The sequence below is a fragment of the Empidonax traillii genome, unplaced genomic scaffold (assembly GCF_003031625.1).
Source record: "Empidonax traillii isolate 1590-97213 ecotype Southwest subspecies unplaced genomic scaffold, ASM303162v1 scaffold847:size276119, whole genome shotgun sequence".
Lineage (NCBI taxonomy): Eukaryota > Metazoa > Chordata > Aves > Passeriformes > Tyrannidae > Empidonax > Empidonax traillii.
In genome coordinates, this window is record NW_020956040.1 from 115,872 (window position 1) to 141,810 (window position 25,939).

At 36.8% G+C, this 25,939-nt stretch overlaps 1 protein-coding gene across 6 annotated transcripts in view; it reads left to right on the forward strand.

Annotated features, from left to right (window-relative positions):
- Window positions 1–25,939, forward strand: part of KIF6 (kinesin family member 6) — a 173,724-nt gene that overhangs the window by 86,506 nt on the left and 61,279 nt on the right. For all 6 annotated transcript variants that reach the window (XR_003573293.1, XR_003573294.1, XR_003573295.1 and 3 more), the window contains 2 exons: window positions 12,292–12,394; window positions 19,704–19,759. Coding sequence is in view for 3 of the 6 variants with exons in the window: in XM_027902168.1 (XP_027757969.1) it covers window positions 12,292–12,394; window positions 19,704–19,759 (159 nt within the window). In the remaining 3 variants the exon portion in view is untranslated. The remainder of the gene's footprint in view (window positions 1–12,291; window positions 12,395–19,703; window positions 19,760–25,939) is intronic.

The following is a 25,939-nucleotide window of genomic DNA, read 5'->3' on the forward strand; positions in this document are numbered from 1 at the left end:
TCAATAATAATGGAAATTACAGATTGTATTTCAAGTGAGGTTTGTTTTGTGTAATGCAAATTTACCTTATTTTCACTATGATGTGCTTTAAAATGCACAGTGGTGAAGTTTAGGAAAATGACCAGCAGTAATTGCACCAGTGTTGAGTTAAATAAGTTTACAAGCTCATCAAATGATAGTACTAGTTGGGGAATTTAACATTCCTGGTCTTAATTATATCTTTTCTTTAAAACAAAGAATTTAAGCATTGCTTCTAAATCAGATGGGTTATTAGAATCCTATTGGTTGAGTTTTTTCAGATGTTTCTTGCTCTTCTAGGAGGAGTGCCTGAGCCAGGAGGAACAAACAGGGATATTTATTTGAATTCCAGAGATATTTCTGTAACATTAGTGAAATTTCTCAAGCATTTTTTATTTCCTTCAAGTGATCTAAACCAGAGACACTTATTACCACTTATTACTTTTAGTCTTGAGATGAGCAATGAGGTTTTTGCTTGTATCATTTTGTCATACATAGAAAATCCCAAATTTATGAACACAAGTTTTAAGAGGCTTTTAGCTGATACATAGGATTGGGTGGTGCAATAATAACTTTCATTGATCCTGATAACACTTTAGACCAACTTCCTTCCATCCTCCATTACTCAAACATGCAAACATTTAGGTGGTGGGTTTTTTTGAGCTGCACTTAATTATAACTTGCGCAGTTTGAGTATTCAATTTAGTATATAGCCACACTAAGAAAAGAATACATCCACATAATTAACCTTCTGCGGTTGTCCTGTGGCTTTACAGTGACAATTTTTCATCTTTTTGTTGTGAAATTGCCAGAGCAAAAGTAATGTTATACCTAAAGTAACTGAAAAGGGATATCAGTGAATACAATCAGATGATAGGAACTCTGTTGTCATATTAGGAATATGGAAGCATGTAAGTAGATATTCAGGAACTATAATTAATGTCTTATTAATTTATAATCAGAAAAAAAGATCACCTTATAATGGCCTAACTGTCGTAGAGTTTGTTGTGAGTTACATATTTGTTGATAAAAGCAGTATTTTTATTCAGTATATGTGATTTTTTTCCCATGCCTAGGTTGATATAGTAGTAGAGTCTGAATGCATTTTTATTTAGATGCAACATTTCAAAGTTATCTGTAAACTGTTAAGTAAAGAAAGACAGAGATTTATCTTAGAATTTCTTAATCCTAAGCTGTATTAGAAGAATGGCAAAATAAGCATTCAGATGCAGTTTATGTCTCTACCTCCATACAGACTTTTCCCCCAGTCTCTGGGACCTGCGATAACTGAAAGCTGCTCATGCCAGTTATGACTGAGAAAGAAGGCATTCAGACCCACAGCCTTTTCCGTGTTCTGGGTAACTAGGTCCCCCTCCTCAGTCAGCAGGGCACCCATATTTACCTATTTGTCACCTATGTATGCATAGAAGCCCTTCTTGTTGTCTTTGACATTAAGCCATTTCTTTCCTTTTTCCACTTTATGTAACCCAGTACAAGAATGCAAGTTACACAACCTAACACAGTACATACGTGCTTGCTATGCAGCTCACGTAAAATCAACATGGATATACAGTGACACTGGAAACAACCAGTGGCTTGAGTCTTGGCAGACAAAATCATTTTAATAAAAACGAAGGAAAGATACCTCAATCTGTACTTTTCCCTTCAGAATTAAATTACTAGGGATGGAAATGAAACTCTTTTTAGTAGTTTCCGGCAGCATTGCAAGAGGTCTTGATATCGGTGCATTTTGATATCCTAAAAATTTGACCAACTGTTCATATATTTTTTCGTATCAAGGACAGTTGCTATTTAAAACCTTTTCCATTTTGATTAATTTATCAGTATTTCCATATAGGCATTGTTGCTAACAATGATTGCTAATGACTATAGCTCAAAACCATGTGAACTTAAGTAAACTTTCTGTTGTGTTTTAAGAATGCTCATGGAATGTCTTTCTGAAGGTTTTTATTCTTAGTTTACTGAAATTAAATAATGTTAATGTGTTGCATAATTTTGTTCTTAAAAACGCATTTTTAATAAAACATTTCACTGACTGACTGTGCTCAAAATGTTTTATTAAAAATGCAAATTACAGGTTTACTTAAACCTCCTTAGTCTTCTAGACTATGTTAACACTGATTCAGAAGACAAGTATACGTTGGTTTGGCAAAACTTGTTTTAATAAAGGATGTATCTGGCATTCAGAATATTTTTTCTTTATTCTACGGTGTACGAAGTCATAGTGTTTCCTTTACAATTCAGTCCTTCCAGATACATTTTTTTCCCCATTCAAAATAAAATACGTGTGGTCAAAAGAGTTTTTAAAAGCAGTAAAAATCCTTTAACAGCTGAGGAAAGTCCACAATAATGAGCTGAAGTTTTAGCTAAAGTAAGCTAAAAGTTTTGTAAAAACAATATGATAAAATTTGAAAAGCTGAAGTTAAAGTTCCAGAAAGAAATTATCCAGTTCATTTTTATGAATAAGTCCAGGCCTGATTGTTACCTTCTCCTTTTCTACTTTGGCTGCTATTTCAGAACTACTACAGATAAAAATGGAATTTATAAATATACCTGGACTGGCAATAACTGTTGTCTTTCTACATGCACTATTCTCTACGTAGTCTTGCTAAAATACATCCTTTGTGTAGCACAAGAGGCACAATGTGTTTCATTCCAAAGCGAATTCAACAACTTATGTCAGGGTAGGTGTTTAAGAGCACACAGGTATCTGAACACAAGTGTTCTCTAAACCTCTGCTGATTTATGTGCATGGAACTCCCATTTTGACTTTTCTGACCTACTGGAACTTGTCATGTGCCTAACAGTCCTCAGTTGTGACAAGAGTAGTTAAAACTTCTGAAGGCTCAATTTTGTGTGTATATTTAGAGTACGGTTAATACACATTGGTGCTATTCTGTAATGTAGCAGTAACAGGACTTGCTCAGTAGGTGAGTGCATACCTACTTATTTTTTCAAATCTGGACATTAGTATAAAACAGGCTACTGTGTTCATTCTGAGTGACAATAAAGCTTCAACAGAGTGAGATTCAAAGTTCATTCTTTGAAAAAGGAATTTCATTCATTTCTTAATTGCTAATTTTTAGCTTCCAAAAGAGCTAAGTGCTAAGCAAGTGGTAAAGAAGTGGTAAAGCTGTTCATCTTGAAGGTAAATAGATATTAAGTTTTAAAGTTAGTTAATCTAGATTACTGACTGAAGGAAAGAAATACCTTACCATGGAGTTTATCTCATGGTTTCTTCTCTCAACTCTCTACCTCAGCATACCCCATTCTTTCAGTGCTGAAGTTCCTGCTATATAGAAAACAAAACAAAAAAACAAAAACAAAAACAGCACCCTCCCCTCCCCCCAAAAAAAAACCTGCAACAAACCAAAACAGACCAATTTCTCATTAAGTGGCTCCTGCACTCCCATAGTTTATAACCTGAAATACTAAGATAGCCCCAAGCTGCTACTAATTAATGGCGTACCCACTACAGAGGATTTTTTTCTTGTCTACCTAAGATGAAGTATATTTGGGCTTCTACTTCAGAAAACCTCAGTATCTCAATAAAGAAAAAGCTGAAATATAATATGAAATTAAAAGTAAATTAAGTTTCCAAAACCAGATTGATGTTTATAACAAGTTCTTTTTCCTCTGCTAAACTGTTCTGAAAATGAAATATGCCTCTTTTGTGGTTTATGGTGTTACTGGCAAGATTGGTGGTAGAAATTATTCTTCAGACACCAAAAATACATGCAGATGTCCCTAGCAGAAAACTTCACTTGCATTTGGTCCAAACTGTCATGACTCCGTTGATGCAGATTGTGATTTTGTAGAGCTCTTAAGATATTCTTATTCACCATTCAGAATAATTTTCCTAAAACAGAGAAAGATATATTGAAATGGAGAATCTATCACTCAAAACACATGCAAATGGGGAAAATTTTGTTGAGAGTACTATCTTTTTTGAAATGTTTTGATCTACTTATAAAAAGAAAAGTTTTTAACACAAAAGCCCTTTTTCAGGTCTAAAACAAGTGGCAAAAGATGCTGCTGCAACATGGCAAGTAAGTAAAAGACGTCTAAACATACACATTTATCTGCTATTGCTCAATCTTAATTGAAATATTCATTTCAAGCACAGTAGTCTAAAGTTGATTTAAAATCAGCTCTAATTTGAATTGACTGAAGAGCCTAAATATTGTCCCTTTCTTACGTTTAGTAAAATTTTTACAACTTCATCAACCATTGAAGGGAACAGATTTAGACTCCAACAAAACATGGGAACTGCACAGTTTCTTTGTAGTATCTGGTGTTGGATGTAAACTGCACAATGAGATATATGTCCTGTTTTATGAGAAGTTATCTGAATTGTATGATTCCATCATATGCAGAAGTGAATTTTATTTATTTAGAAGTGGCAGCACCATTGGGTGGGTCTCCTAAAGTTCTTGTGGGTTTGACTTCATAATTTCCTTTGTATCCACCCACTGTGCTTCTGCCAAGCCTGCCATGCTTCATTTCAGGCTCTGCCTTTGTACCTACTAATTAAGGACTTTCAATGTGTGTATGTATTATACAATCAAATATGACCTCAGAGGCATCTTCAAAGAAGTAAATGGTTGCAAATAGCTGATTTTTTTTCTCTTTTGAGACATACAAGCTATCATACATGAAATGTAAAATATTTATGCAATAATGTTTGTATCAGAACGCAACTATCCATAGGTACACTGTTTCATTCCCCACTGCTGATAACTGCAGACTTTTTGCTTATGCCAAGTAGCTTCTGCCTGTGTCCATGTCTCCTCTGATCCCACTTCGAATTTGATGTCCCTGCTGCCCACTGGCTCTTTAAAGAGAACATACTAGCATAAATAGGTAACGCAAAAGTGGGCAGGCTGAAAATCATTGATGCTAATGCAGATATTCTGCAGCATCTTGATTCAATGCCATGTCGTCTGAGAAATTGTTAGAATCCATAGCTACGAAAACCAGAATCAGACCAGAATTATTCTGTTAACTGAGTGTAACGTCTCAGTAAAATAGGTGCTCCATAAGGTGAAGGTGATGACAGTATTTAAGGTTGCTATTAACAGTTTCCTTTTATCCTGTGGTTCTCGCTAGCACTGTGCTTTGCAATATTTGAGAGAGAGACAAACTGGTATACCAATTTTCCAGAAGAGGAAAGTGAGGAAAAGCTATTTCAATAGTTTAAATCTTATCACATAGAGATCACTCTGAGGCTGAATTTGGTATCAGACTTACCACAGTAAGGGGCTTAAAACCCCGTTTCTGACTATCATTAGATTTTAAAGGTCAAGTGGCTTTTGTTGGTAAAGTTGGTAAAGAACTGTTAAAAACATGCATCTGGGTTAATATGAAAAATATTTTTCTTACCTGTATTGTAGTTTGAGATTGCTCAAAATAAAGAAACTGAAGAAATTCAACATTATTAATTTCAGCTACCATATCCCATTTGGGGTTTTGTTCTATGGTCATAGACAATCTTGAAATTTTCAATTTCATCTTGTTTTAAGTTAATTTTGTAGTTCATTTAACCTTTGGTTTTGATATACAGTTCAGTATTTGCCTTAATACTTCTGTAGAGGATGATTAATTAATGTAATAACCTACTCCTAACAGGATGCTTGTAAATGATTGATTTTTGAGGTTTTGTTTGGAAGCATTTCAATTGCGCTTTATAAAAATTGTCTTTTACAAAGTTTACATTATATATAATATTTAGATTTTATTGGTTTATTTTAGTATTCTTACATCAATCCCATCTTTAGTGATCACATATCCTCTAACAATATTCACTGCACTAGAAATTAGTGTAATTTCTTGCCTTTGATTTGTCTTGGATTTGTTCTGACATCCTGTACAAGATTGTTAGTCATTTTCAGTATTTCACTTAGTGATGATTTCTCTTGGAATAGTTTGTCTTGTCAATCAATTAATTTTGTGTGCATAAGATATATGGCCAGTCTCTTCGCGAACGAAGAACCGGGGAAGGTCTTTCCACCTTCCAGCCTGCGCATTGGATTTTTTAGGTGAGACACAGTGTGCGCGGAACTGAGCCCACCCTTTAATCCTGAGGTTCATCTGCCGGGGCCAAGCACACTTGGACGGTGGCAGTGAGGTCCTCAGGACGTAGATGGATTGCCTTACGGGCTAACGAGCTCCATCTGCCCGGGGAGGGGCCCCGACCGGGAATCGAACCCGGATCTCTGCAGTGACAGTGCAGTGAATTTTCCCCTGGACCACCGGGGGTGCATAAGATAATGCCTAGGTAAATGACCCATGCACCAGTTATCTCAAGGGTTTCCATAATAGAAATTTTCACTTGTGGAATTCGCTTGTCTGACTTGCCTAGATCAACATACAGTACCACAATAAATATGCTCATAATCTCAAGAAATTGTTCTTTTTGCCCTCTCCCACCCCTGCAAATAAACAAAGAGACTCCAGAACTAGATAAATTATTCTGTGCCAATGTTTTATTTAGTTCATTGCATCTGAATATTTTGGTTTTCCTTTGAGGCTTTTAACTTTCCCAAAAGTTTTGCAGTTCAACACTGCAGGGGTGCTGTGAGCAGCCTTGTTTTATGTCTTTCCCATTTTTGAATAGTAGTCTAATGAAGGTAGCCATATGTAATACACATGCTTTTCATGAGAAATTCAGCTGAGCTTTACAGCAGGAAAGTATTTGTTGTATATTGTTTTGGGGTTTGTTTGCTTATTTTTAAGTATTTATTCTTTATTTATTCATTATTCCCAAGCTCTGTTACATCATTTTTCCATTCTGAACAGATGGCTATGATATCTTCATAGATCCTGGTAAAGATGTAATGAATTATGCGTATATGATTTCTAATACCTTAGTTTTATTACAAAGGCTTACCAAATAATTTGTCTTTAGTTTCATTTGGAAGTTTTCACAGTTCTTTTGTTCTCATTTGATAATAAGTGGAAATACATAGTAACACAAACAGGCTGACAGTCTTCATAGCATGAAAACTCACAATTCACACTAGTTGATACCCTGAAATTCTTCAGACAACCCTCACATGAGAGCTTTACTTGAGCCAAGGGGACTTTTTGCTTTTAATGATTTCAGTGGAAGAGCTGACAATTCTTGTTCAGTAGAGCACTTAGTAGAAATAGAAAGACAAAGTCTTTTTCTGTGAAAATGTAGTTTCTGCAAAACAGATATATGGGCAGATACGTGGACAGATGCCTTTCTCATCAGAATACGTGGTCTGAACAGCTATTCCCAAGAGTTTGCTTTTGTCAACAGTCTTAATGTTCCTCCCTCAGAACAGCTCAACTTGCAGTCTTAATGCTTCTCTTCTGGAGTGTTGTTTCCAATTCTTTTAGTGGGTTACAATGGCATCCTCTCGTATGAGGGCTGCTGAAAACCCCTCAGAGCTCTCATACATATACCAGGAACGAAATCTGGTTACAAGGTGGGATTGTGAGGAGACACTGTGGTTCTGCTTTCACGCAGAGAAGATATCAATTCCATGCTATTGTTTTACATATTTTTCCAGACCTAACTGAAGACCAATGTAATTTTTTTCTGTGGGTTTCATGCATTAAACTTTATGAAGGCCTTCTCCCTCTGAGCAATAAAACCTTTTTCAACAAACAAACCAAAAAACAGAAGGTGACCAGACTCAGGACTGGAAGTGCCATTTCCAGATTGAGCAGTCTTGAAATCTGTAAAGAATTTACAAACTAAAAAAAGGGCACAGCACTAAAATAGAGTACTTTGAAATTGTCCAGTATTTTTAAACTGTGATCACTAATACAAGCTGCAGTAGGATTTGTCAGTGTCGGATAAATTTAAAAATCGGTATGGTCATTTAAATATGTACAACAGTGTTTAATCACTTGTGGCAACAAAATAAAGTCTATGTTTATCCACTTGCATGCTCTTACCTAATCAATGTAGCCCCCAAGTAATCCCAGTGGATACCATTTAACTTAAAAATAGCATTCAGCCATATAATTTCTCTGCTGGCAGTTGAGCACCCAGTGCTACACTATACCCTATATGTTCCTTTAACTTTAAAATTCCTTTAAACTTAACATTTGGTGTTTAGGATGTCTGTAAATAGCGTCTGTATGTGTAACAGCATAGAAAAAAATATCTCTAAATTAGTTAGAATAGGGTGCATAATACCTGCATAGCAGCAGGGTCTTTGCTGCTATGCTTCTACCTGCTGTAGGCATGCAACAGAGTATTTAAATCACTTTGATCTTCTCTTACTCTAAAAAGTAATCAGCAGCATCCAAAAGCCTTATTACATTTTTGCTCAGTGTATTTTGAATTATTACTGGTCTCAAAAATTCAGCTCATTATCAATACTACAACAAGTTTTCTATTTCTTGGTCATTTCAGACCTACTTGCTCTAGTTCAGAGCTTGAGCCTTAATTGCCATCCTGTTGACTTACCTAAGTTCAATGAGACAGCGGTAATTTGCACATTTCAGGAGAGGAGCCTATTGAACCAAAGCTTTTTGGTTAATGCGAAGGTTGAGAGAGTTCACTGAATAGGAGTACAGACTGAAATCAAACCTTCAATGAGAACATTCTTAAACATACAAACTCGGGATGTGAAGTGAACCTGAATTTTACCAAAATTTCAGCAGCGTGAATTTGCTGTAAATAATGATGGGTTTGCTGTGAATTTCACATTGTGTGACTTGGGCATACTTGTGTTTTAATATTGAAGCCAAACTACACAACCTAACAGGAAAGGTATCATTAAAATAAAGTTGATACAAAATTTATCACTCTTTTATGCAATCCTGTCAACTGGGGTTTCATGACGGTGATTGCAAGAAATTTTTATGCTTTTTCCAATGATCTGAATTATTTTTATGGTAATGATTATTCCAGTTCACATTGTAATGACTTGATGACATGTGTTTCCTGGTTCTTCCTTAGATAAGAATTTTCAAATATTTATTTTGCAACCCGATGCTTTGTTTCTAAAGAAGGAGAGGGGAAATTGTTTGCCTTGTAAGAGTGAAAGAAATTGTTTTCTCTAACAGTATTTGCTGAACTGCTCCACCAGCTTGCCAAAAATTTCTCCTCATCAATGGTTTCTTCTCTTAATTCTGCTTTTATTCGTATCATGTATATGTATCTGTACACAGATCCGATTTACAGCTAGACAAAAACAGAAATTTGATAGCACCTTGGTTTAAAAGAATATATAGTTTATTTGTTGGAATTAAGTCCCAGAGAAACAGCATGCCAATAATGTTAATGCACCTTGGCACTTGGAGGCCATTTGAAAGAAGGTAAGGCTACTTTATGAAATTAAAGAATATTTAAGGAAATGTGAATGGCCAGTCTCTTCGCGAACGAAGAACCGGGAAGGTCTTTCCACCTTCCAGCCTGCGCATTGGATTTTTTAGGTGAGACACAGTGTGCGCGGAACTGAGCCCACCCTTTAATCCTGAGGTTCATCTGCCGGGGCCATCCTGAGGTTCATCTGCCGGGGCCAAGCACGCTTGGACGGTGGCAGCGAGGTCCTCAGGACGTAGATGGATTGCCTTACGGGCTAACGAGCTCCATCTGCCCGGGGAGGGGCCCCGACCGGGAATCGAACCCGGGTCTCTGCAGTGACAGTGCAGTGAATTTTCCCCTGGACCACCGGGGGCTCCCAAAGGAAATGTGAACAGCATGATTGAAGATACCACATCAACCATGGAGAAGCAATAATCTTCATTACTGAGCAGAATGAAAACACAACTGCTCCATCAAGCTTCCAATGTCTCTTGCAGTCTTTTACTAGTATTAACATTGCTGTCTTCCCTTATTATCATCCTAAACGTTTTTGTCATTACCCACTGGCTGCAACATTTTTCTGTAGCTGTTTTATGTTTATATTATGCTGAGATACAATCACAATGTTCCTTTTTAAGTTCCTTTCCTTTTATATCATTTTCAGAATAGTATTGTTTACTACTTCATATGTTTCTCTATTTTCTTAAAATGAACTGCATAAACCAGAAAATTTCCCCTTCCCAGGAGTCCTGGGGATCTATTTTTGTGTGCTTTGTTTGGCTGTACAAATCTGCTGCCTCCTAATTTAGTGCTGGAAAATGATTATCAAGTTACCTTTAATTTTGGTTGATGTTTTTCTGCCAGGCAGTAGCAATAATCAGTGTAATAACTTTACTGTTTTTACTTCTACTCTCATTGCCGGAAGAGTTAAATACTTTACATTGCAGTGTTACTCATGAGTAAGAGTATTCATTGTTTATTTTAGACTTGATTATGAATTTTGTCCAGGCTTTCTGCACTTAATACAAACTTTTTCTGCAGCAAAAGCAATTCTAGAGGGTCAAATCAGGCTGCATGTTAAAATTAGTGCTAGTGATGGGATGAATGTGCTATAAAATTCTGCTTGCAAAGCTGCCTGTTTTTCTTCAAGGCAAGCATGAAACATGAACATTATATTCTCAGGTCATCACCACAGAAAAATATATTTTCCTAAATCCTCTTGCTCTTTTGGATCACACAACAGTAAAGACTGCACTGTATCTTTCTTTGATTTTCTTATTCAAAAAGGGTGGAGCATTTCTGCATACTTTGCCATTCAAACATTCCTGGTGGTTCTATTTTCAACTCAAAATTTTTGAATTAGTAACAGATGTGCTGATTCTTTTGACTGAAACAGTGGGCAAATTTTTCTCTGTATTTTGAATAAATTTTTTAAACTTTTACTGATCATTGAACTCTGAGTCCTAGTTTTTTTTGCCAGACCTCACTGTAAACAGTATCTTACATCTCACTGCAGTCAGTGGGAAATTATCCTGATATTAGAAGTGTGATGAGGTTTAGCAAAACATACTTAGAGTGACTTTAAAATGCAGCTTTTGGAGTGAGACCCCAATAAGGGGTAACATCCCAGTATTGCACATCTCAACCTGTTTAGGTATATTTTGCCTATTTTTTGCTTCAGTTTCACTGAAGTAAATGAGTATAGGACTCTGTGACTCTGAAAACAATGTCTTTCATCCCTGTTAAGTGAGAAAATTGTTTTAAAGAAAGCAGGAGAAACTTTGGAGAAGGAGAAAACCCTTACACCAGAATTGCAAAGCAGGTAGCCTGAAAAATAACCATCCTACGTGCATACGTATGTTATGTATGTAATGCTGGTCCATTGGCATAAAATATATAGAAAGCACTTGCACAGTGGAAATCCTAGGAAATTTTATAGCTCTTGTTCACAGTGCGTTTGGGAGTCCTGGTAGATCTGGAGCAGGAAGGCAGACTTGTGTGTAGGACAAAAGAAAGACTTTAGAAGTGAAAAAAATGACAGAGAATCAAATTCCAGTTTAAGGAATAAAATTTTTGATGTTTCAGTTGCAGCCTTGAGGTTGAATTAGGGGTGGAGCTGTATTGCATTTTTCACACTGTTTGAGTATGAGAGTCCTTTTTGCTCCTGAGTTATCTTCATTACTATAATTTATTTAAGTGTTTCTCCATGCTTATATAATGACATACATGTACACCTGATAACACAGGTGCTGGCATGATCTTTCATTCTCCTTAAGCCTTTGAATTTTTTTGTTAGTGTTAATACAAATGCATGATATCTTACTTGGATTTTAGATCATCTAACAACGAGAACTGATAAATTATAGAGACTGTAATACTTTTCTACAGTGATTTCTAAAAATATTTGAAGGCCAAATAAGTCTTGACATTCTGGTGTACAAAAGGAAACAAGCATTCTGTTGGAAATGTAAAAAGGCAGGAACAAACCATTTCTGTAGGTAGAATTCCTGCTTCACATAAAAGAGTATGAAAAATATTCACTAATACATAATTAAAAGCCTGAATATTCTTCTTCCAGAAATACTGAAAATATTCAAGTTATTATAAGGATGCAGTGTGAAACAGATGAAAGAAATACAGAGGCAAATTGAGTTTTGCTGTTGTGAAAATATCTCTGGCTCACACTGAAGAATATTTCACATGAACATTTTAAGTTATCTTGAGAAATTATACACCTCAAGCTTTCAGACTTTAGAGAAGTTAGGTGAAACAAAATTAACTTGTCAGATAATAGAAATCTTTTGTCAAAAATGCTTTCCCATTGGTAGAAAACTAAACTTTAGTCTTCTTTGTGCTTTAAGACCCCGGGCTGACTTGCTGTGTTTGTCTAAATAGTATTTACTTAAGTACAAAATGTCTGTCTTTTGATGACTGTGAAGTAAATCTTTTTTACCTTGGGGCAGGAGGAAAGATGTCACTTGGATGTCAGGAAGCTTTTGAAGTTTTCAAGCGGGACCATGCTGACAGTATAACCATTGAGGACAACAAACAGCTTCTGAAACAAAGGTGAGTGTCACAGCAAAATACAGCTGGAGGAAGACATCTGAGAGTTCATTATCAGTCTAGGTAGGAACATAATTTTACACCAGACATCATAGACTTCTGGGTACAGGACTTGGTACAGAAACTTTACCTTTTCTTACTTAGGACATTTCATATTCAGAAGGCACTGATGGTAAGAGAACAGAAGTGTGGATGAAAGTGGCATGAGGAATCTGAGTGCATATTTCCACTGGTTTTATTCATCCTCATAGCCATGTTGAAGCAACGTGGCAACAGCATTCACAATCAAGAATTATTTAGAGGAAGTAAAATGCATGTGACTGAATCAATTACTGCGATTTCCATTGTCAAAAATGTTTTACTGGCTTTGACACTGAGTTGGATAGTAAGCTAGGAGATGTTTAACATATGCATCTGTCTGTTGTTCCTAACTTTTTTGCCAACTTCTCTCTGCCAGTTTTGCACTCACAAACAGAAATAATACTTTCCTCCTCCACGTTTGTTGTTAATGCTGGCAAAACACTTCAAAATGTGGTGAAGATGGTGAGAATGGAAAAAACATTGAAAACATGTTTTCATACAGCAGATTTTAAACATCTCACAAACTAAACAACCAACACTTGTCCATCTTGACTGGATAACAGTACTGTTTCAGTGTCAGTTTTCAAGTATTAACTCCCCTTGTACTGCAAAAGAAATATACGGGTTTGAGATTGCAGATGCCAAAAACAGATCTCTCAATCTATCTTTTTAACTAGCAAGTCCTCTAATAGTTGCTTGGGGTTTTTTTTTCCTTTTTTTTTTTTTTTTTCCTTTTTTCTGGCCTGGATTTTTCTCCTCCAGCTTTCTCCTACTTTCTTCTGCTTTCTTCAATACAATTTTCTCTCTTAATAGGCATAAAAGACATTGTTTTCAGAGTTACTAAGTTTAATACTCATTTACTTTGGTGAAATGGAGGCAAGAAGTGATCTCTACATCCATGTGACTTATTCAAGCTCTTGCTGTTTAACACTTTTCTGAGTTGATTAACTTTCTACCTGGATCTATAACTCAGCCACTGGAACACAAATTGATGAGGTACTAGGTGTATGTAAGAATTTATCCCTGTAAACTGGATGTTTAGTAATGCCTTTCTTCTGATCAATATATCAGATGATGCCACATCACTGCATCACCTCTTCATAAATGAGTAATTTCTGATGTTGCAGTTTATTGAGCAGAACACTTCATGGTCACAGCATGATAATGAGAGCAACACAGTTCTGAACCATGCTCTGCATTTCCTCTAGTTAATCACAATTCTTCCATATTTTTTCTGTTTGTTATTACTATGAAGCAAACCAGTATTTCCTTCTGGTTTCCGAACGTATAATAGAGAGGGGCAGAATCCGCAAAGTTTGATGACAGATTTGCCTTCCCTAAAGGAAAAAGAGATTCAAACTAATGCCTTTGGGTAACCCTTCCCTAATAGGCATCAGCCGATTGCTGAAATCAGTGCTAATGTGAATGTTGATACTCTGGAGTAAAAGTTTCTCTCTGCCATTTGCAGACATTTTTAGCAAAAATGCTTATAGCTCCAAGTTTACCAAGTTCATTAGAATGGATTTACATCAAGTCCAGTCTGTAATTTGGAATGCAGGATCTGAACTACCAGTTACACAAAAGTTCTGTTACCCAGCCAGTGTTCAAATTGCACAGGAAGAAGAGTGTGGACACCAGATGTTTAAAAGTTACCATAACTTCTCTTTATATGTAGGCCTCTCATGTTAATAATTTTGTTTATAGTTGCATAACCACTTCTGTCATACCACAAACAGTATTTGGCTCACAAATTACTTATTTTTAGCTGTCTTATTTTTCCTTTGGGTATTTGGGGGAGATTTTCTTGGTTTGCTAATTATCATAGAGGATAGAAAGGAACCTTTAAAGGTCATCTAGTCCAACCCTTCTGCAATGAGAAGGGATATTTTCAGCTAGATCAACTTGCTCAGAACCTTGTCAAGTCTGATTTTGAGCGTTTCCAGGGATGGGGCATCCACCTCCACTCTGGACAACCTGTTCCAGTGTTTTACCTCCCTCATTGTAAAAAATTTCTTCCTTATACCTAGTCTAAATCTACACTCTTTTAGTTTAAAACCATTGCCCCTTGTCCTATCACAACAGATCCTGCTAAAACATTCTTATAATCCCCCTGTAAATATTGGACGGCTGCAATAAAGTCACCCTGAAACCTGCTCTTCTCCAGGCTGAACAACTTCATCTGTCTCAGACTGTCTTCATAAGAGAGGTGTTACAGCCCTGGGATCATTTTTGTGGCCCTCCTCTTTCTTTCCTGTGCTCCAGAACTGTATGCAGTACTGTTGAGGAATACATTTAGTGCTGGTAGCTCAGCGTGCAGCTTCAGTGGGAGCTGCAGATTGAGCTCTGGGTACCAAGAGCCAAAGGCAAGAGGCCATGAACTGGCACTGACCCTTTGCACAACAAAGGGCACAGCCAGCCAGGTGAACAGAAACTTAGAGGCACAGTAGGAGCCAGTGACTCAGGTGGAAGAGCTGAGACTTGCATACACTTACACCGTGCAGGGTTTCCTTTGTTCAGGGTCCTTCCTTGGAGGCTTCAGCTCAAGCTGTTATCCTGTTGTTGCATCGTGATTAAATTATTTTAAGGATCCAGACATATGAGAGACTCTGCTGTGGGAAACCTGGCATTGAGCCAGTAAGAAACCCTTGTCTGACAGTGTGAGTGTGGTGAGTGTAGGGAGTCAAGCAGGGCACCTGTTGGCTCAGTGGATCCACCTGCTCTGAATGGGCTTTGGTCCTAGCTCAGGTGATGTGAGTGTGACTGTGTCCTGTTTTCAGCCAAGAACTGGGTTAATTTTTTGCAGTAGCTGTCAGAGGGTGGCTCATAGAACCATGTGGGCATGGAATAAGACCCTAATCTTATTCTATACCATCTTACATCATGGCCAGGGGTGTGGGGGAAAGGACTCTCTCTCGCTTCTGAGAAGGGCATTCCTTCTCCGCTGGAGAAAGTGCAGCGAACAGAGTGGTGGGGTAATGGTGGTCTGGAGCACAGGGAGTATTTTTGATGACATGGCTGAGGTTGGGTTGAATGCCGCACTCTCTATTTTGTTCACTTTCTGTATTAATATGGTTGCTCTTACTATCTCATTGCTGTTTCCAGTAAATTGTTCTTATCTCAACCCATGATCTTTGTCTTCTGTGCTTCCAACTGGAGGGGGAGGGGAAGTGAGTGGCATCGTGGTTTGGTTTAGCCACTAAATTTGAGAATATAATTTCTAAACCACAACAGACTGCCAGAGTGGCTTCTGGATAGTCAGACAGGAACATTTCCTTAACAAGTGCTCCAGGTGGGATTTCATAAGACTGGAATAAAGGAGAAAAATCACCTCCCTCACCTTACTGGCGTCCCTTCTTTTGATGAAGCCCAGGATAAAGTTCACTACCTGGGCTACAAGAACACATTGCCAGGTCATGTCCAGCTTTTCATTCACCAGAACCCCCAAGTTCTTCTCCTCAGGGATGCTCTCAATCTCTCCATCCCTCAGCCTGTATTGATATCAGGGTTTGTCCAAACCCAATTGCAGGACCCTGCACATCTCAGTAAGACATCAAGTACGCATTATGTCATTCTTAAATGAATGGAGAACTGTCAGTGAGCCCAATTGGAAGTTTCACTGTGAAGGTCACAACTGTTGCTTGGGCTGAGAAATTATTCATATAGATGTAACTACATATAGTCATGCATATGCAATATACTTGTATTTTTTTCTGTAACTACCCTTGTATAAATGCTCAAAAGCAGTCAATTGATTAAGTCAAATACTGAAAACATTAGTTTTGTTTATATATATATATATATATAAATATATAAAAGAAAAAATTCTGGTTTTGAATAAAGCTTTTCACCTTCTGCTTCACAGCTCTTCACAGAGGCAGTAGCTTAGTATTTTAACTCAGTACTGTCTCTGGATTTAAAAGGTGGGAAGTCTGATATGGTTAAGGATAATTTCTTTCTGAAGCTTATTACTGTTAAAGTGAAAGAAAATAGGTTCAAGCTGTCCAATTAAGACAGTTGCCTATGAGGAGTACCTTCGTGAGATAAAAAAAGTGACCTTTACAGCTTACTTTACAGTTAATACAAAACAATTATTTTTTATTTTTCTTCTGTACATTAATAACTTCTTCCCTACTTAAAAAAAAAACAAGCCAAAACAAAGCAAAAAAAACCCCAAAAACCCAACACCAAAAACCATGTGTATGCCCAGACAGAATCAGATTTCTGCAATTTGTTCTTCCTATACTTGACTTCCAGAGAACTTAATAACATCCTATTTCTCAATGTAACCATGTTCTCTTAGGATTTTTTCTCCAAGGAGGAGAAAATACATCTCATTTTCTGGTGAAATATACTATAAAAAAATCTTCCCAGTTGAGGCACTCTAATGTAGTATTGCATATTGCACAAAGCTTTCAAGTCCCATTTTAGTCAATATTTCCAGTAGTAAAATTCTACTGAGCTTACAGATGTGATGTAAATCTAGTTTCCATTTTGTTGTTCTCCACTAATATTTTCCATTTTCTTGTTTCCTTGCTTTCTGTGTTTCAGCTGGTTAGCAACTAACTTGTTTTTTCAATACCTATGGGCAAGTTTCATGGAAAGGATGAATTTCACTTAGGTCGTTTGTTGTTGTAATTTCTAATAATTAAAAACGAGTGAATGCTCATTTAATTCACTAAATGTCTCCACTGTCTCATTAGACAGCCTCTGAGTTTGTCTTGGTTTACATTATGAGTTAGAGATTTGTTTTTCAAGAAGTTCATTTTTAAATTACTGGCACTTGCATTCAAAGAGTGAAATCTTTGCCAAAAATGCTTGTTCCATTGAAATCAGTGGTGAAATTCACTTTGGGGTTTCATCATGGAGTATTTATCTTGTAGGTAATAGAAGCCATGATTTGGCAACCTCAGCCTTTCTGTTGAGTGGTGTCCACGTAAGATACACAGAAAGTTTTTTCAGCTTACAATATGTAATTGTTCACTCGTCAATATTCATAGCAATATCAGCTTAATGTTAGATAAGACCACCTTTTTTTAATTAGAGGAGTATCAGAAATAGCTTTTTACCTTTCAGTATTTTAGTCAAATGTTACGTCTTTACCTGGTTTATTTTGTTAGACTCTGATTCATAGTCACAGATGGAATCCATTGGACTGTCATACATTAATGCCAAATTTTGGTTTATGTTATTATGCTAGTTTATAAACTGTGGTGTTTGAGAAACATATGCATGATTCATTCAACTATTGGCAGTAGTCTATGAATCACACTTGGATAGATAGATAGCTTCAACTTGTCCAGATAAATCTCTCTGTGAACATGAATCAAAGTTAATAGTCAACATGAGATTTGCCTCAAGAATTATTAAGTTATTGAGGAACTTGCTATTTGGTTCATGGGACCTGAGGGAAAGAAAGAGGAGGTACTTTAGGGTTTCTTCCTTTTGACATTTACACACTCTTCAGTGCCTGCTTGGGGCTCCAAGTCAAAACCAGCAGAATAAGCTTATATAAAGTCTCACAGATGCATCAAAGTCTCCTGCCCTCTCTATGTAAGAAAGAGTAAGTGTTGAGGAACTCTCCAACTCCAGCCATTTATTCTTGTCAAATTCAGCTTTGAAAGTATGTGTTTGTGAGCAGACACCAATAAAGGCACCTGAAATTCTAACTCATTCCAGTTTTACAGAGAATTTGACTAGTTGAGAAGGGGCAAGTTTTCAAACCCCACCTCTCCAGGGACAATTTGTATTTCTTTACTCTATTTTGCAATTATTGGAGTTAGACAGAAGTACAATCTGTGGATTTCTTCAGTTACTTTGTCTAGACCAAGACTCTTCCAGATCAACCATAGTATGGCTTAACAACTGCCTTCACATTCTGCAAGGTTCCACTTGTACATGTCCAAGTAACAACTCAGAATTTCGTGTCAATCTTAATGTCCTACAACAAATGTCACAGTGCAGCAAATCATCTTTCGAAATGTGAAACCATTACTATTTAAACTATTACAATTGATATTTCCTTGAAAAAACCTCAGTTCTCTCAGTGACTCCTCGGACTTTACCACTGTACATTGAATTGACTGTCATTATTTTTACAGCACAATATATTTGGCATTTGAAAACCTGGTATGTCCTTAGCCTGATTTGTCCTAAACAGTTTGATATAGTACCAAATTAAATAAGTGTAAGAGAATAATTATGACAGCAACTACCATGAAACATCAGAAAAAAAACAGAAGAAAAGCACAAAAGGAGTAGACATCAAGACTGTAAGAAATGTAGAGAATATAAGTTTTTAAGGCTTGGTAGATAGCTAGTTTTTAAGAATACATTTAGATATGACACATTTCCTAAGGAGCAATACAGTGAGCTGTTGCAAGCTAAAAAAGAAACTTCTGATTGTTAGAATATTTTATGTATCATGTGAAGATTTGGTTATTCAAATATAATGAGGAAGTGGTCAGTAAACTCATTTAGAAACATACCTGGAGGGACTTTCCCACTCATTTCCAGTTTTGATTTGAGGTCAAGCTGTTTGCATTCTAGAAAAAGAAAGTTTCCAAAGACTGATTCATTCATTCATTTCCATCCTTCTCAGCCTGCTTCTTGCTTGCTATTTGCATATCTTCATGTGTGTTGCTATTTGAGCAACTGAAAGTCTGCATTTACTTGGTGGCTATCTATAGAAGAACAGCATCATTTAGTTTTCTCACATTTTCTGTTTGAGAGGTTTCTAAGTGATTGGGGTGTATATTTCCACACAGCACAGTGTTCATCAGCAATATGCTAATTACAGGCTGAAATTTGAAATTTCCTACTGAGCAGTTCTAATATTTTCAATCATTTTGTTTTAATTTGCTTGGGTGTTTTTTTTTTAGTTTTACTTTTATATCACTGTTGGTTAAAACACTGTAAGTAAAGTAACATATAAAGAATAATACTGTGGTGTAGTAAGAGTATTCAAGACAATCCAGTCATTAGAATTGAGATAACATAGTTTTCAAAACTTAAAAGATCAAATAGATTGGTTTTGTCTGTCTAGTAAACTTATCTGTTGCATAGTTTCTTTCAGAAAGGTTTCTCTTGGACCAGATAATCTTTCCTAATGGAAAATTGTTTCCAATTGCTTCTACTTACAAATCAAAAATTAGTACTGAGTAATTCCATATTTTATTGTGATTCACTAGTTGTTCTTTAGAATAATTCTGTATGATTATCCTTGCATTGACAGGTTTGCTGAAGTTAAGTGCCTTGGCGAAAAACTAAATGAAGTGAGAAGTAAAATAAGTGAGTACATTTTAACCTCATTTTACCTCTTAGTTTATGAAATTGCAGCATTCAAAAGATACGGGAAGAAATTCTATTTTCTAAAAGAAAATAGTCAATGCATTGCTGAGATTTCCAGTAAATTGTAAACTGATGATGGCAGTAATAATTTTATGTAAAAGTTTATATTATTTCAAATACCATAATGTGAAAAAGAGCTCCCTTCTTTATTTGACAGGATGTCTGAAATTTATCAGAAGGAGAAATTAAGGTATTAGCATGAGGTTTTTTAATTTTATTTTGGAATAAAAGGATGCAAGCATTTCATTTCAAAATGTCATATCTATGGATTAAGGTTTATATTTATCTATAAATTTATATAGCTTCTAATAAAAGGAGATTTCATTGTTGAGTTGTCACTCTGTACTTCCTTTGTACAGATTAATTAGCTCAATTCAAAGTAGTGCCTCAGCTTGGTGGGGGTTTTCATCACTTTTTCCTTAAGGTCCCAGAAGCAAATGTCAGAAGTCAAGCAGATGAGGCAAAAGGCCAGCTTGGCTGAACAGGAATCTTCTCTTGGAAATAAGGCAAAAAAGTGGAATCAAGGCCAAGTGACATGGGAAAAATTCAGAGATGCTCCTTACTGGTATGGGGAGAAAAATCTGTGCAGCCAAAGCTCAACTGAAGTTGAAGCTGGCCAGAACTGTGGGGGACAGTAAAAAGAATTTTTTCAAATACATTAATGGCAATAAGCAATATAGAAGTACCATTGGCCTGCTACAGGATGAGGATGGTCATCTCACAAAAGGGGACGGAGACAAGGAAGAGGTGTTTAACACTTTATTTGCCTCTGTCTTCAACATGGATGACAGACCAAGTGGGTCTCAGTGCCCAGAGCTGCAGGACCATGACTGTGGGAATGACCAACTCCCAGTCGGGCACATGGTGTGACTCTTGGGGATGGTCCTGTGCAGGGCCAGGAGTTGGACTCAATGATCCTTGTGGGTCCCTCCCAGCTCAGCATATTCTGTGATTCTGTGATGTTTGGATTCAGTTTCAGATTGTTCAATGCCAAAAATCACCCATAGATACATTCAACCCCAAGCTAGAGCTTATCTGATTCTCCTACCAGCCTTTGATATGTTCCTAGTTGATTTCTGAGTTCTGTTGATTCCAAAACTGGAGTTTGTTTTCTTAAAACTGGCTATCCAGGCTCTCTGTCAGATGTGAAACAGTTTTCTAATCTCCCCCTGATGTTCTTGGAGATCAGATTCATTTCCTCCCATATGCACACATTCAGGTGAACTGTGCCTCTTCAAGCTTCCAAATACAGGCTGTGAGGGACCAGATTTAAAGGTACTCTGGCATCCAGGGCAAGTGGTATAGACCTTGCACTCAGTTTCTATCTCCTTCCTCTTTGGGTGGCACCTGCACAGACATGGACAAAGAAGTCATTATCATCACTTCATGTCTTACAACAGCAGTTTACTTTGGGGAAAGAACAAAAATCTCACAGCACAGCTGACAAGTGCTCTGTACTTACACCATAGCCATGATTATATTCTCTGTGATCATGAATGATAACTACTGCCAGATTCCCCTCCCAATCACCTTCGGGTGCACCACAAGTCCCTCAGTGACCCTATGCAGTATATTAGTATCTTATTATAATATATATAGTAAAGTTATGCCAGATATGTGGAAACCCTCGGTCATGTTGGCATGTGTTTTCAAACCACAGCACAAATGATGTTTGGAAGGGATCCAGAAGCAGAGACATCAGGTGCTGAGCCCTGCTGCAGCAGTGTTCCGAACAATAGGTTATTTCTGTAAGGCATGATACTTGAATTCACCTGTCTTCTCTCAGTTGATTAATTTATCTCCATCAGACTGGCCAGAATATAAATGTCAATACAGAACCTGTGCATGCATATCCACAGATTGACCTATGCAAATAGAATTTCAATATCTATCTTGCAACTATATGTCTCTGCAGTGCCTATATAAGCTCACTTAACTCCTGCCAATAGGCTTTTTCCCCTGGTGAACTTGGAAAAGCAGGTTAAACCTACTGAAGAGGATTCTTTTTTCTCTGTTGCCATCTTGAAGTCCACATTGTCCTCCTGCATTCCTTCTGTCTCCTAGATTTGCTCATCTGTGTTAAGCCCAACAGATTTCTTAGCCTAAATGAGGTAGATCCGAAGCCAACACTTGACTGTCAGACTTCTTTCTCTTGCTCAAGTTGAAATGCATTTTGAAACAGGAATAGTGCCAGCACACACAAGCACATCTTTCTCAGTATTTGCAACTGTGCTGGTTAAAGATAGGAGCCTAGCATGCACTCTTAAATTCGACTTTTATCTGATGCAAATATCGTAGGGGAGGACAAATGTTTGAAGACAGTGAGAGACAGTACAAGAAGCAGTGGGGCACATGCCAGTCCCGAAGGTACCACTTGTATTGTCATGCTGGGACAAGATTTGTGTGGTCTGTAAGTCCCTTGAGATTTGTAGAAGTCTACCGTGGCAGCTCTCAGAAATAATGTAACAATGCAACATAGATGTAGCCTCTCTAGACTCTGTTTCCATGGATCGCAGCAAAATCTAAAAGAAATCCTTGGTTTGGACTGAATCACTGTGGGTTTTTCCTCAGTAAGTTAGGCAAAATTCTGATAGCTATAGTGCAGTAGAGTATGGGTTTTGCTGTAATTAAAAACATCTGTTTTAAAACTTGTTTTTAGTTAAAGTTCTGTAGTGTTAGAAGCGAAACAATGAGGTATATCTGGGACACAAGCAATACAAAAATCTAAATGCATATTCATATGTATATATAGCATAAAACCCCAAATTGATCCCTTGAACAAAACAAGCAGCCGTGTAATAAATTAGTAGTGTTGCACTGAACTTGACAATACTTAAATGCCTCATATAGGAAATTATATTAAGTTGTAGGCCACATGAATGTTGAAATGTTACTTCAAGAATCAAGCTAGAAATGACTCCAAAGTTCTAAGACAAATTGCACAAAACACATTTTGGTTTTGTTTTGGTGTGTGAAGTGGTTTCAAATTGAAAATTAATTTCATTACGCTCTATTTTTTATTATTATTATTTTGGTAGTAAAATGGAGAAACAGTCTTTTCATTTAGTTTGTACTGTAATCCTACCGTATAAGCAAGAAACTCCATCCATGTTGTATCTATCTATAGCTCTCCATATTCTGCTCTGTGCAGGTGTACACTACTTTGTGTATGGTTTTTAAACATTGATGTCTGAGGCTTGAGAATGATCATGTTGTACAGTCTTTTCGTCAGTTCTTTCTATGTAACATTATGCAGCATGGGAAAATACAAATACTGGCTAATACAAATACAACATTTTATTCATCTGTCCTTTCGGCCTATCCAGCTTTGTTTTGAACATAGTTGTTAATGTATTTGCCTATAAGCACTTCGTAACAATTATTAAATTTTTGCATCCAGCAGGACAATTTCTGGTTTATTCTTCTCAGTCAATGCAATTAAACTATTTTATATAGTTTAGCAGACTGAAACAATTTTTTAGTTAAGCCTGCTTCATCATAGCTTACATACTCAGAAGGCCATTAAAGATGCTAAGCTTACTAACCTGCCAAATCTTTACTGAAACTGTGGTAGGAGAAATAAGAGTCATCTGCGGCCTGCAACTAGATCTTTAATTTATTTTTATTATTGTTTCAGTTTCCTTAAGCATTCCTGGCTGCCTTGTTGTGCACAATCAAGAACAGATCCCATCAATATCAGTTTCCGTTATTTCTAAGCTACTCTTAATAGTATAAAACCATGCACCGCAGAGGCCATAGACCCCATTTCATGCAGTCTGATTATATTTTGAGATACTGATAGCAGCAGTTGGCTGTAACTTTTATGTCATAAATACCCCTTCATCCTGACTTTGGAAATATTAGTGTTTTGCAGTGAAAAGTACACAGAATACTCCAACCCCTTCTCAATTACACTAGCATTTCAAAAACATCAGGAAGTTAGGGCTGTAAAAAGAAATTTGCAGTAAGATTTTCATGGTTGGCTTTTGCTGATGTTGCTGCTTGCACAAAAAAGATTGAGGAAAACAATGTCTAGATGTAAGGTGGATTTCAAGTGTAGAGTGACAGTGATATCAGAAATGAGACATTGTGGCTATCATGCCTTTTGCTACTCTACCACGTAGTCCTGGATTCTGTCTCTTTTTATGTTTAATAGCACTACAAAGAATACAGCAATTTTTAAATTATTTTTATGAAAAATAATATGTATGTCTTAGACATGTCATTATGCTTACCTTTCATAGTGACCTCCTAGAAATAAGGGAGTGAATTTCTTTGTAGGATCAATAGTTTCTTTTACTGATAAATGAAAACAAAGGAAGGAAAAGAAGGAAGTTTTTCTTAGTCAGGGTCATTGTAGTGACCCTGTTTGCTGCATTACCACACAAACTTCTGTATAGGCTGAAAGAAAGGAGCAGAGCATTTTGGTGAAAGCCCTGAGGGGCAATTATTTTTGCAAGTTAATATATTGCATAAATGCACCACAGAAAGACAGAGAAATTGTGTGGAGTTTGAACATGTAGACATGTCTGGATTTGAGTGAACTATTCCAAATTGTTTACGTATGACTGGAGAGTGTACCCAAGGACTAGACTTTAAAAGACAAGTAAAGAAAACCAACATGAGTGAAACTGGAAAAAAATAACTGAGATATCAAGAAATAGTGAGAACTCTAGAACCAGCATAGAAGAAGTAGAAAGTGGGCCAGCACTGACACATGTATTTTTGCCTTTCTCCAACATTTAGAACTTTAAAAGTGTGTATTTCACTGGCTAAAGAAGAAAAAATAATAGGTTTCTTTTCGTGGGAAAAAAATGCTGTGCCACTGCATGTGTTTTTTTATTGTATCATTTTCAGAGCATTAGGGCTTCTAACAAGAACTGTAGATCCTTTTGGTATTACTCAAAGAGACTTAGTGAAGGAAATTTGATGCTGAAGCCAAGGATTTTATTTCAGAATAGTGAAGGTATAGAATTTCTCCTTGCAAAAACTTGAGTGCTTGTGCCTAGCACACTGTAATGGGTCAGCCTCAGCTGGCTATCCAGCTGCTCTCTCATGTCCTCTCCTCAACAGAACAGGGGAAAAAAGTAAGAAGAAAAAGCTTGTGGGTTGAGATAAAGATGAGGAGATCACTTACAGGTGAAACAGACTCAAGTTGGAGAAAATTAGTTTAATTTTTTGCCAATTTGAATGGAGCTGGATGGTGAAAAGCATCAAGAATGAAATCAAAACTTCTCCCCTTATCAGAGTTAGCAGGAGGAGTATTTTCCTAGGGTGCTGTTATCAATAGGTGGTTTTACTGGAAACATTCTATGGGAAAAGACTCTGACAGTAAGCACTAGTCTTCATCTGAACAAACTGCTAAGCATTAAGTAACAGAAAAAAAAGGCCCAACTACTACTACGTTGATCACAGAATGAGTTGGTGGAATTAAATCTACTATTTTCAGTGTAAATTAAACTGATATATTCATTCTGAATTTTGCCACTAAAAAGTTGCCTATATACAAGAATGTGCTATGTGTTAGATGCATTTAAGAGTAGGAAAAATTTACGAGATCATTCCTTTAATTGTCTGACTGTTCTGGGGTATTTTTACCACTATTAAATTTCGTTATTTCCTAAAGGAAAAAAGCATACTAAATGGTATTTAATGCCCAAAGGGAAGCAGTTGTTGTTTCTAGTCTGTCCAGAAATCAGCTAACATCATGACTGAAGCTGGGAGAGGAAGGGCAAACTCATGTGGGAGTAATAACTGTGTGAGGAAACAGGCACTTTTGGAATGTAAAAGAGTAGGTGGATATTATGCGCACATGATGTTGATGGTGCATCTATACTCACAGGAATGCTGAGCTGTTGCACTGCTCTGCCTCATTTCAGGCTTTTAGTGCACAAGATCATAGAATACCAAAGCCAGTTATGATGTTCAGTGATGGCATGTCTGAGAATTGCAAAAGCAAGCTTATTGAAGAGTCTTCATTTAATTTTCTTGCAAATTATTCAAATAATTTTCATATATATATCACAGTTAATGGGACGCTACACTGAAATGGTGAGGACTGGAGGAGAGCGAGGACATGACATTGCAGTGATCAAGGATAATATTGATTCTGATTCATTT